At 38.9% G+C, this 12,514-nt stretch overlaps 1 protein-coding gene across 3 annotated transcripts in view; it reads left to right on the top strand.

The window, feature by feature from the left end:
• STX8 (syntaxin 8) overlaps positions 1 to 12,514 on the top strand; it is a 142,652-nt gene that overhangs the window by 82,276 nt on the left and 47,862 nt on the right. For 2 of the 3 annotated variants that reach the window (XM_075014563.1, XM_075014561.1), the window contains exon 7: positions 2,020 to 2,121. In XM_075014563.1, the coding sequence (XP_074870664.1) occupies positions 2,020 to 2,121 (102 nt within the window). Of the gene's footprint in view, positions 1 to 2,019; positions 2,122 to 3,302; positions 3,371 to 12,514 lie in introns of all 3 variants that reach the window. The other variant, XM_075014560.1, reaches the window with a different exon arrangement.

The raw sequence follows: 12,514 nt of genomic DNA, 5'->3' as shown, positions 1-12,514 counted from the left end.
GAAATGGGGAAGAATAGATACAGTGGAAATATGCATAAAGCAAGTTTATTTTCTTGTAACTAGAGAATCAATTGTTTCCCAAGTTTTGTTTTATTCCTGCATCAGTGGAAAATCAATTTCCAGTTCTAGATGTGTAAAATAGTGTTTTCTAGATGATAGAAGTACTAGTTTTGACATTAACAGTGTCAGCAGTGCCTAATACTGCATTCCTTGCACACAAGCACTTGCTCTAGTTCATTAGGAGTCTTGGGTTATTAGCGTGTAACCCCTTGTGCATGGAGCAGTGAGGAACTTGGGAAATCTCTTGTTTTTAAAAAGCTTACCATAATATAGTCAAAGCGATAAAGATCTCTCACTGCATTTGGTAATTGTGCTGTCAGGCTTTGTGTAAACAGGGTAAGCAGGATATATATATATATATATATATATATATATATATATATATATATATATATATATATATATATATATATATATATATATATATATATTGAAAAATTCGCAGGATATTAACACATTTCAGTGTCACAATTGTAACAATTCAACTGTTCTCTTCTAACTTTTGTCGTCTTTTTACTAAGTCAATTAAGTCTTGAAGTTTCATCAGCACTCTGAGAAATTCAATACTAGGATCCTTTTGTGCACAAATGACTTCATAAGTCACCACTCCTGCCAGTTGGCACTCTAGTGAGCCCACAATTTATCTGAAAAGATACTGAATTAAATTTATGAAGACCTTGATCAATAGCCGGGCAAGTGTGAGAAGTGTAACCAGAGGAAGATATGCTGAAACCTTATGCAGTTTCTGGCTGCTGTCCCTCTGCTAATTTGTGCTACTTGATTTCATTCGTCACACAAAGCTCATTCCTCACTGCATGGTGGAAATCAGCTGAAATGTATTCACACATTCAGAAATGAGTGAAATATACATTTCTAAACAGAATCTAGAGGTGCTGACCATTAAGAAAATGATCTGAATTCGATTTCTAGTTGGCAGGATGAATTCTGCGGAAATTTTAAAGGGTGGCATGGTCTTCTTTCAGGTCTGCAAGGATAGCTTTGTGCTGTATGCTTAGATCTTCAGAATGGAGCAAGTGTACGTTTTGGCATCCGCTTTTGAAAAATCTCAGCGCAGGGATTTTACCTAGTTTGGTTTTTAGGGGCAGGTTATGTCCAGTGAGGGCATGGCACTGGGCAATGCTTGGCTTGGAATTCCCTTTTCCCTCTGTTAAAAAGTATATACAAGAGAACCCTACTCCAGTGAAACAGTGTATTGTGTTTGAGAGGATCCTTGGTTTGCATTTGGAGTTGTTTCTCCCCCCACAGAACATCTTGGATATTGTCACTTTACTTTCGCGATGTATTGAAACCAATGTGAAATTTGAATCTGTGATCACTGATGATGTTTAATACATCATCTTGTCTCAAAACCTCCTCTACGGACACCTCAATCAGGGATAATTTCTCAGATTTGTCACCTAAAAAAAGAATGGCTCAGATGTAAGAACATCTCCCGCATCCTTTTACAGTGCAGACTGATGCAGTGTTCATTTAGCCTTTTTGCAACAGCCTTGTCTTCCTTGAGTGGTCCATTAGCACCTTGATTGTCTGGTGGCCCCACTAAGAGTTTGGCAGGCTTCCTGCTTCTGGTATACTTGGATTTATTTTTTTTTTCTGTTTAGATTTTGTATCTTTTTGCTAGTTGTTCTTCAACTTCTGTCTTGGCATGCTGAATTATACTTTTATGCAGGTTTGCCAGAGTTTTTGTTCCTTTCTACCTTCCTCAGTAGGATTTGATTTTGAATTTCTAAATGATGTTTTTAATTTTGTCCCAGCTGCCTCTTTTAGTCTGCTGTTGAACTGTGGGACCATGTTTCTGGTGGTCCTGCTGTTTTTGTTTTTTGTTTTTTGTTTTTTTGTTTTGTTTTTTAATTTGGGCATCAGACATTTAGTTTGTTCAGAAGTGATGTATAGACTATCAGGTATTAATTGTCATGCTTTGCTTCTCCCTTTCACCAGAAATCATCGATGACCTCACCAATTTGGTAGCAAATACGGATGACAAATTGCGCCGTCAAACCCGGCATGTGAAGACGGTGGACAAAAAGTCAACTTCCTGTGGTAAGAAATGACCTGTGTTCCTTCTGTAGCCTATTAAAGTTCCAGGAACAAATTTATCCATAGTGCCAGGAAAGTTATGTGCTACGGTTCCCCTCTCAAGAAATTCCCTTACAGATTTTGTAAACTTGATACTGTTAATTGATGAGATTTCAAATTTGGCTGACCCAAGGGTAACAGCATTGAAATAATATAATTTTGATTTAGATTAGCTTTTTAGTAGTGGATAATTATCATTAGAACAACTTACCTTGGGACACAGTGGGTTTCACTGGATGTTTTTCTGAGAGATGAATGTACTAAAACGCAGTCAGAATTTATGGTTTGATACAGAAATCACTTGATGAATGTTTATGCCTTGTGTTATAAAGGTGGTTAAACTAGATTATCATAGTGGTCTCTTCTGGCCTTAGATATATGAGTCTTTGAATTAAATTGAGCTGCTGTTTTTTTAGAGAAGCTCAGAATGCCAACTGCAGATTAATTTTTGGAAGAGTACTTGTCCATTTAACATAACATTTATCAGCTGTGGGAAGAATTATAGATGCGGCTGCTGTATGCATGACTAATTTTCATTTGGGATTTTTTGCATGTTGAAACTCAAAATGTAGACAGTCTGGGCAAAATTAAACAAAGTAGTATCTGATCTTATTTTAGCTTCAGTTTCCTGCTGATTTCTGTGGCTTCACAATTATTTTCATGCTGGTGTTTTTCAACCTGGGGCCCACATACTGTGTCTAAGATTTCCAAACCCATCCACATTTCCATTTTGAAGTTTAAGAATCTGCTAACAAAAAAAGGTTGAAAACCACTGTTCTGTATAATTGCTCCTTTTATAAGAATGATATGGTATGTTTGACATAGGATCAACAATATCTGTATTGTTGAACAACGTTAGCAACTAGTGTAGTAGTGAATTAGACTCTCTGATATGATCAGAACTTGAAATGAGAACCACACAATCTCAGCGTTTCTGCAGCTTTCCTATTTTTGTGAACAGAATTTCAGGTTCTTTAATGAACTTCATCTCCCATCAAGTAGTACAGTTTATGCACTAGCTTGCCCATGCATTGGAAGGGGACTAGTTTTAAATTAAACAAGATCTGTTCTTGGGGGCTGTCGCGAAGAGTTGCTACTTTATTTTTAGTCTCATTGTTCGTTCCTTCCATTTTTCTTGCATTTAGGATTTTATAAATACCGGAAGTGGGATTTTCAAAGTGCTCCATGCTGGCCTGAGTCTAGTCCAAAAGAGGTCAGTGGTAAATCTCCCATTGATTTCAGTGGGAATAGTTACACCACTCCTGAGTGCTTATGACAATTCCACCCTAGATTCTAAGAGGGCCTGCTGCCATTGTGAGTGTATCCCCTTGGCAGCCCAATGAACCCCTGCAAAAGTCAATCCCAAATCTCCCACTGACATCAGAGGGCACATTATTGAGCCAGTGATCAGGGATACCATTTTTCTATTCAAACTATTCTTGATAATCCTCTATATTCCTCAAGCAGATGATGCTTATGTGCTGTTTAGCTCTGTTTCATTTCCATGCAAGCATATGCTAATGGAGGACAGCTTATGGCACTTCCCATAGGGAAGTGGGGGAGGGAGTGTTGGCAGTTGTGTTGTCATTCAGTATTCGCCATTATTCTCACATAAACCATTGATCAAGTAAATAAAATGCATAATAAGAAACACATGATTGATACTTAGAAAGCTTGACAGCACAGGAATGGCTTAGTGCATAATATTTGCTTTTGTAATGGAATTATTCCATAGAATTTGAGTCAGGTTTTCAAAGGAGAATGTGCTAAATTGCATCATTGTTCCTTTGTATTCAAAACTCCAAAGCAATTGAAAATCCTGATCTTCATACATTTGATTTTGTAGGCTCTATAATGCACATATGTAGTTTATACCAATTTTTGGAAGAGTTAGGTCCAAGAAAAAAATATGGCTTTAAAAATATTAAAGGTAAAAGTCAAAAGATGAGGGGTTTAAAAAATATCTTGAATTCAGAAAAACAAAAAGAACCAGGTTAATTTTATATCAAAGACCCTGGTGTAAAAATACAGGCACCAAATACTGAAGCCTTTTGAATGTTAGCATAGGTATTTGCTGCTCCAGTTGCCCATGTATAGATAAAATTAAACACTTAATTTTTTTTTAAAAGTGTTTGCACTGATCTAAAATGGGTGCACTGAATAACAAAGTGAATTAACGGTCTGTTTTTTTCTGTGCTTTTTCTTTTTTTCAGTAGAACTCAAGGTTAGATTCTAGTCCTGACCAAGGTCATAGACAAGTGCCCTAATGGGATGAAGTCTTCTAAACAAAAGATGGGAAGGGGTTGGAGTCCATGTGATCCGATTCCATTTCTCATTCAGATGACACTCCTTGGGTGGTCTCCTATAGCAGGCTCTTGGAATAGGATTAAGGAGAAAGGGCATAATTTCTTAGGGAGGCATCAAGGAATGGGATGGCTCCTTCATGGAAAAAGAGCAAATTTTCTGATATTTCTGACATCATGGTTATATCATTTCATTCTTAACAGTGGTGTGGAAAGACACCTGTCTGACTTTATCTCTTAGTACTCTTGTGAGCATCCAAGAAAATAAGAAACAACCATGAATGAATTTACATATCAGTTGTGTGCTTGGCAATCTTTCTACCATTGTAAAATTAGATGGTCAATCAGGATTTGTTTCACTTTTAGATTTTCTCCTATTCCACAAGGTGGCGTTGCAATCTTAATAGCCTTTTTTCAGGAACTCATTTGTAGGTAGACCCTGGTAGATGTGTGTCTAGTGTTAATTTCACTTACCTTTTGATAAAGTTTTCTGATGAAGCTGGAACCATGACTTTAGCTACTGAAGTAGTAGTAGGCTTCCTATTTATCTTAACCAATCACCAATGAATTTCAATTTAAATGCAACCTTTTTGTCAAACTTGTTAGTTGGTTTTTCAGTTTTCAGGAGGCTTCAATTATTTTAAAATAGAGTAGCCTGTATTATATAAGGTTTCCCCTACAAACTAATGATTCATGCAGACTGTGGCCTTTTCCTGCCAGACTCTGCAATCCTTCTGTTCTCAGCAATAGTTATTTTTGCCATGAACTTACTTTGCTTTATAAATTATGGATACCAGTTACTCAGGTTTGCTCCTCTGACGTATATTGTGTGTTTAGATGAGCAAGTCTCCATCAATTTATTTATTTCTCCTTTTTAGTGCGGTGGAGAGCTTGGTCTGGTGTGACATTAAATCAGCCTTTCCTGCAGTCTGTTTCTCAGAAAGCTTACACCAATATTCTTCCCGTAAGCTGCATTGGTTCTGAGTCACCTGTCCGGGCTTGAAAGTGATTAGTTTTCCTGGCCTGGCAAGTTGTACATTTCTTTGTGGTTTTTTCCTCTTGAGTTTCTTCCACTTCTAAGAATTGCTGTCTAGAAAGGTGTATCATGTGAGCAACTGAGACAGAATGCTACAAGCAAAAGAACTGTACCGTGTATAACAGAATGGTGTGAGGTGTGGAAATTGGAGCCTCCACTTTCCTGCTGTTGAGCACTAATGTTCAAGTTGGCGTATTCTGTACAGCAATGCCATCCATGTTAATCATTTGTAATAACCAAGGAATCTGAACTTCCACTGTGTTGTAGCTGAAAGACTGTGGCGTTGGATTTGATGCAGTGCTGGATTAGGAGAACCTTACTGGTCTTTTTCACACACATGGGCTTACACACAGTCAGCTACATATGGCAGTTATTCATGTTTGTTCCTCTGATGTACATTGTATATAAAGACAAAATATAACAAATGGGAAGTAAACTGCAACATGAACAGAGATTAGGTTTAAGTTTTAACTTGCCTTTTGCTGTCTTTATACAGCACATGGTTTTCTTCTTTCCTTCTTACATCAGAAACATTGTCTGCACCTCAGTAACGCATTCCTTCTCTTGTCTGTTTTATATTACTTTATCTGAAATAGACGGTAACCAAACCATAAAGCACCTACGTGCAGGATTTCCTTTTATATATCATTTGCTACAGCTGTCTGTAGCAATGCCTCCAGACTGTACGGCTCACAATAGGAAGGGAGGATTGTCCGTTAGCCTAAGACTAGGGAGACCTGAGTTCAATTTCCTGCTCAGCCATGGATGGCCTCTGTAACCTTATCTGTTGTGACATCTGGGCCAGGTGAGGATGCATACATTAAAGATTATGAGGTGCTCACATACCATAAAGGGGGGCAGGTAAGCAGCTGTTTCTGTAGGTTGTTCTGACTATTCATTTCTGTTGCAGTTGTATATAGGGGCCCCAGTCAATGATCATGAGCCCACTACTGTACTTATGCATGAGAAAAAAAGCAGTCAATGCTGCAAGGAGCTTACAAGCGAAAATGACAGCAGAATGTTCATCTAAAAGTGCAGTGGGGAGCTGGCAATATAGAGCAGTGTGGGGCAAGGTAGCTGCCATTGGAAATTGACATGCACAGTTTGTCTCAATATTCACAAAGGAGGCTAGGGAATTGATTCAAGAGTCAGACGAATGTGTTCCAAAGGGTGGGAAAAGCAACAATGAAGAGAATCACTTGGAAGGGGTGGGAGGGGAGCATCAAACCAGAAGAAAAGCTAAGAAAAGGGGTTTAAAATTAACTATGTTTAAAGTCTGGATTAAAAGTAGTTTGATACATCTCGCTGATTGTCCTCCCTGCAAGTTTCTGTGGTTTTACCGCCACCCTTAAAATGCTTTCATAGCAGTAGTGGAGAAGGAAAGATCCACACAGGCATGAGGTGAAACTCATCAGCTACTTGCTGTACAGGTGGAACGTGAAACAGATGACACCAAAAATGCTGTCAAATGCAAACGTTGTAATAGGTAGAAACAGAACCTTTTCCTCATTTATTTATTTTTATTTATGTATGTATGTATTTTTTGACAAATTAAAACAATAAAAACAGGATGGGGGGTTGTGCTGTTTGATGCAGAAAAATGTAAAGTAGCAAGGCAAGGCACACACCTCAAACAGAATACATCTTCAAACCTGTTCATTAGCTGTGGAATGTAAATGTGTAGTAGGATCTACAGTGATTGGCTCTCAGACATTTGACACAATGCGAGGAAGCAGCTGAAATACAGTAAACTCTTTCATATTCGGCAATGCTGGGATGGGTTGGTTGCCAGATGTTCAAATATTCTGGATTACAGGTATACCTAGCAATGCATAACACTAAAGAAAAACAAGATTAGATATTAAGAAACAAACAAAAATGTATGTAGAGTAGTTTACTTTATTTACCAAGAATAGTAGCTTTGTACACTGTAAACTTGTACAGTATTTGCTGTATTTATTTGTATTTACTTTCACTCTACTGTAATTACAGAATACTCAATTAAAATTTGCTTATGGTTAAAATGCTGATTATTTGAGAGTTCCAGAAGATAGAATGCTGGTTAAGACAGAGTTTACTTGTAATAGTAGCTGGGTTTATAAATCAAGTTATTGAATTCAAGTCAGATGAACATGTTTTAATGCAGCATTAGTGAATGATGAGATTAAATTTGGAATAATGTGCAAAATTCATTTTGGTTATCTGATACAAAAGTATCTGCTGGAGGAATAGATACACTGGATCACAACCAGAATAATTAATTGGGGCTCAGACAACTGTGTGAAAATAGTGTTTAACTTGCACACAAAAATAAAAATTACTGACTCATGTACGCAATGCTCTGTCTGGGACAGTGACAAAAGCAATGTGAATGAGTTACTGGGTGCCCTTTGGCGAATAGTTAGTTATGAATAGTGCTGGTTGGAAAACGGGATTTCTCCCTGTGTAAAGTATCTTTTTTTTGGTGGGTGGTGGGTGTGGCTGAAAGTTAAAATATAGGAGTACTTCCATTGAAATCGCAAGTAATTGGCAGGATGATCTCACCTTTTGAGAGCCCACATTTTAAAGGCATAAAACAATGCTGGGCATATCTGGAGAACAGTGTCTTTGGACTCATCTGTAAAGGTATAAATCACACTCTTTAAAATCTAATAAAGGTTAGGCACATTTAGTGAGCAACAAGGGGTCAGGTTTTTCTCCTGTGAAAGACGGGGGAGCACAGTATGCTTAGGAGAGTAAAGACAGGTCGGTGAAGACAAAACAGGCAATAGGCAGAAATTGGTCCAGTAAAAGATATTATCTTGCTCACCTTGTCCCTCTGATAGACACCTAGTTAATTACATTTGCATATGCAGCTGTTCAAATAGACTGAACTTTACCAGTGTGTGCGTGCACCTAGCAGGAGATTTAGAACAGCTGTTGGCAGTCTGCACACCCCTAAACTGGTACAATCAGCCTCAGCTGAGCTGCTGAGCGCTTAGCTCACCCTTGTGGAGCACCATTCTAAAAGGCTAAGCAATTAGTTATACTGGAATATAAAAAGGAAAACTTGGAATTGTGTGAAGTATCCAAGGGCAACTGCTTACAGTTTTGTGTCTGAGGATACGTCTCAGAATTAAATCACCAGAATAGGTGTTGAAATATGTTAATTGGAGGTTTATCAGGATCAGAGACTAATGTGATAGTGCCCGTTCTTTCATAGCGTGGTTGGTGGCGTTGTATGTGTTTTTATCGTGCCTTCCATGTCACAAATTTGAATTGCTGAAGAAAGTTCTGATTAACCATTTGCACAAATGTAACTTTTTAAATGTTGTGATAGGATTTTGAAACACTGCTTCAGTCCTTTGCTTTGTAGCCTGCAGCAGACAGGAGAGTTGTGGAGGCCACGTTCTCCGTCCTTCAGAGGCCTGAACACCAGAAACTCATGTGGTGATAAGACTTGCAATCCAGATCACAAAAGCCTGACATTTATTTCTGTAACAGGTTTTTTTGCAAATAAAAGCCATCCCTTCAGTAAAACTTAACAAAACAACCTGCAGCAGTTTTAACAACCTTGATAAATTGAGGAAGTGGTCTGAATTCAACAAGATGAAATTAAAAAAAGACAAGTGCAGAGTACTTCACTTATGTATACTTTGTGGTTGTGTGTTTCAAATACACAGCTGCAAAGTGGGGAAGAATAACCTGCGTGGTAGTGATTCTGAAAACAGTCTGGGAATCCTAGTGGATCAACAAATTAAATACAAGTCAGCAGTGTGATACAGGTCTAAAAAAAAGACAAATATAATTCTGGAGTTTATGGAGAGAAACAGCATGTATCTGAGGCACAAAAGGTAATATTCCTGCTCTGCTCAGCAAAGTTGAGGCCTCAGCTGGCGTACTGTGTCCAGTTCTAGGAAAGATGTGGACAAGTGGGAGAGTGTCCAGAGGAGAGCAAGAAACATGACAAAAGATTTAGAGAGCCTACCTGTGTGAAGAGGTTGAAAAAAATTGGCATGTTTAGGCTTGAGGAAAGATGACTGAGAGGATCATGTAGTAATAGTCTCTAAATATATGCAGGGCTGCTCTGAAGAGGACTGTGATAATTTGTTCTCAATTTGCATTGAAGGTTGGACAAGAAGAAAGGGCTAAGTCTGCAGCAAAGGAGTTTCAGGTTAGATATAAGGGAAGACTCTTAACTAGGGTCTGGTCTACACCAGGGAGCAAAGTTGATCCCAGATACACAATTCTGCCTACACCACTAGACTAGCTAGAATCGATGTATCAGGATCCACTTTATTTCCTGGTGCAGATCAGGGCTCTTCAGGCTCTTGGCGATGTTCCTTACCCCATGCAATCGCTTGGAGTACCAGGGTCAAAGGCTGAATCCAGAGAGAGCTTTACACAAGCAGCAAAATCAATCTCCAAAAGCTCAATGGTGATGCATCAAACCTCCCTGTAAGTATAGATTTACCGTGGGTGTAGTTAAGCTCCGGAAGATGCTTCCATGGGAGGTTGTTGGAATCGCCATCCATTGAAGATTCATGAGCACAGTTTGGACAGATCCCTCTCAGGGATGATCTATGTGTATGTTGTTCTTCCTCAGTACGTGGGACTGGACTTCATGATCTTGCAAGAGCCCTTCTGCCTCAGCATTTTTAGGATTCTGTAAAAAGCAGTTTATATTTTTTTACAGCCCTCTGAGTGATCACTTTAAAAACCAGCCTTTTCCCGCTATATGCCCTGTTCAGGAAAATGTTTGAAATATGTTAGTTTTTTTATTATTTTTCACTTCCTTATATAGACAGGTGTATATGACATGGCAATAAAAATGGTAGGCGGTGTCTGTATTGTAGCTTGCTGAACCCATGATCTTGCCTGTGAGTTGGCTAGGTCAAAATGCCCTTCACCTGTTCGTTAACTGTCTTTAAAAATGTGCGTGCAGTGTTTGGAGCATGGATGGATTTTTATTTTACGTGGTAGAAGATGGAGGGGGAGAGCAGTTTCTTGTGTCTCATTATCAAGCAGAAGCGCCTGGATTATTTACCTAATAAACTGGCTCTTGTATCGTCTAGGAAATGCTTGCATTTTTCAGCCAAGAAATCCTAGTAACAGGCAGAGGGGTCCAACAGTTAGGTCTGGAGAAACAACAAAATGAAGGTCAGCTAATATCGCTGTTATTCTTTTTCCCGGTGGCCATGACAGCAGAGGTGGTTTATTTGAAGATCCCAGACTCGGAGTCATTGCTTGCATTGTTAGCCTCCCGAGTATGTTAGGCTGTGCCAACAGTTTAGGATATTAATGTATTCTACAGATCAGTGAATGAAGAATTCCTCTGCACTCCTTTCTTCTTTCAAAATTTTCTTTTCTGCTTGCTCTATGCACTTTGTTTGCTGTGTCTTTGTCTGGTGGATGTTGCTGGGCATTTCTAATGAGCAAGCAAAGAATTGCTGTCGAGGAGAAGGGGGGAGGGTGTGTTTAGTGCTTTTAACATTCTAAGGTGAAGTTTTTACAAGATGGTCAGGTGTGTAGGAAATCCTTTGGCTTGGTAATCCAAATATACAGGGAAAAAAACCCAAACCTTCTTTTGCATGTAAAGCTCATCAATTTGTGTTCTGCAAGGAGGAAATACTATTATTTTTCTCTGCAGGATGCCATGCCTCAGTGCTTCTTTAGTATTCATCCCAGCTTCATTACCACAGCCACCTCGCGGCCCACCCTGAGCAGCTGCTAAAGGGTGACAAAATTAAAGCCCTGTTCCTACTCCTGGTGACTTACTGCCAGGGAATAATTGGGTTCTGTTCACGAGGAGCGTTATCACGGAGAAACTCAGAAAACAGAAAACGTTGGCGGGGGGGGTTCCTCAGAATGGATTTATTGAGATTTTCCACAGGATTTATAGACCTGAAGCTCAAAGGAAATAAAAGCTGGTTTCATGAAGAGACAATTATCTAATAATAATGAAGCAGGTCAGGGAAAGGAATCTGAACAGGTTTTTAATATATTCTGGTTCCCTAGCAGGAATTGTGTTTATACTTAGATATTTTTTTAATATATTCTTTGATCCTTCATGGAAATGTTAATGAGACGAAAACGGCTAAAGAGCCCTCCAGACATTGTCCTGCTTTGGAGCAGGGTGGAATGAAACACAGACCCTCTGGAGGGCTGCTGACACACAAGTAGTCCCTTTGTCTCCTGTTTTATAAACCAGAGACATGTCTAAAACTACAGGGTACATGAGAGCAGACTGAAGAGACGGCACAGAAGGCAGGACATTCGGTGATTAAAAGGGAAAAATTGTCAACTGGCTATTACTGCTTCGGTCTGACAGGCAGCATACTCCGTGTGTTTGATGTCCAGAATGAAGGTACTCTGCAGATGTAAGTGGGATGCTTTTAGGCTGGTTTTCACTTAGACTTAATTAAGAAACTTTCAGGCTTTGTCTCTAGGGGGCCCATTACGTGTGAAGCTCCAGCCCACTCTGAATAACGGGCTCAGCCTAGAAAGTGTATACATGCACACTGCTTTTGTGCTGTGTTGCCAAACTGAAGACAGTAGCAAGTGCAAGCCTGGCATTGCCAGAGGTTAACCTAGAGCAATTGTCTGAGTGTTTCTTAGAGACCCAAAACTGCCCAAACTTTACAAATGACAGATACGGGCAAACAAAAAAATTAGTGGGAAGTAGAAGAGGTTTTGTTCCGCAGCTTTGTTCATCAATCGTAATCATCGGTTGAAAGTTAAACCAAAAAGGCTAAACACTGTCTCTTAAGATTGGTGTCTGTGTTTTATAGAGGAAGTAAAACTAGTCTTCACATTTCATGGAGTTATTGAATTATTAACTTTTAGACAAATGACTTGAATAATTAACTAAGTTAATAATCGTTAACACCACATAAAAGAATCTAATCTCGCTAGCATTAATGTAAGTAGCTTTTTTTAAAGCTGGTGGAATAATAACTTGTGAAACTTTCTATAGCAGTCTGAGTGCAGTTCTGAATAAGTAGTGAAACTCATCACATGATCTCCTGTTTTCACGTCT

This window comes from Carettochelys insculpta, chromosome 20 (assembly GCF_033958435.1).
Source record: "Carettochelys insculpta isolate YL-2023 chromosome 20, ASM3395843v1, whole genome shotgun sequence".
NCBI lineage: Eukaryota > Metazoa > Chordata > Testudines > Carettochelyidae > Carettochelys > Carettochelys insculpta.
Note: the sequence above shows the minus strand (reverse complement) of the source record. Positions and strands in the feature narration are given on the sequence as shown.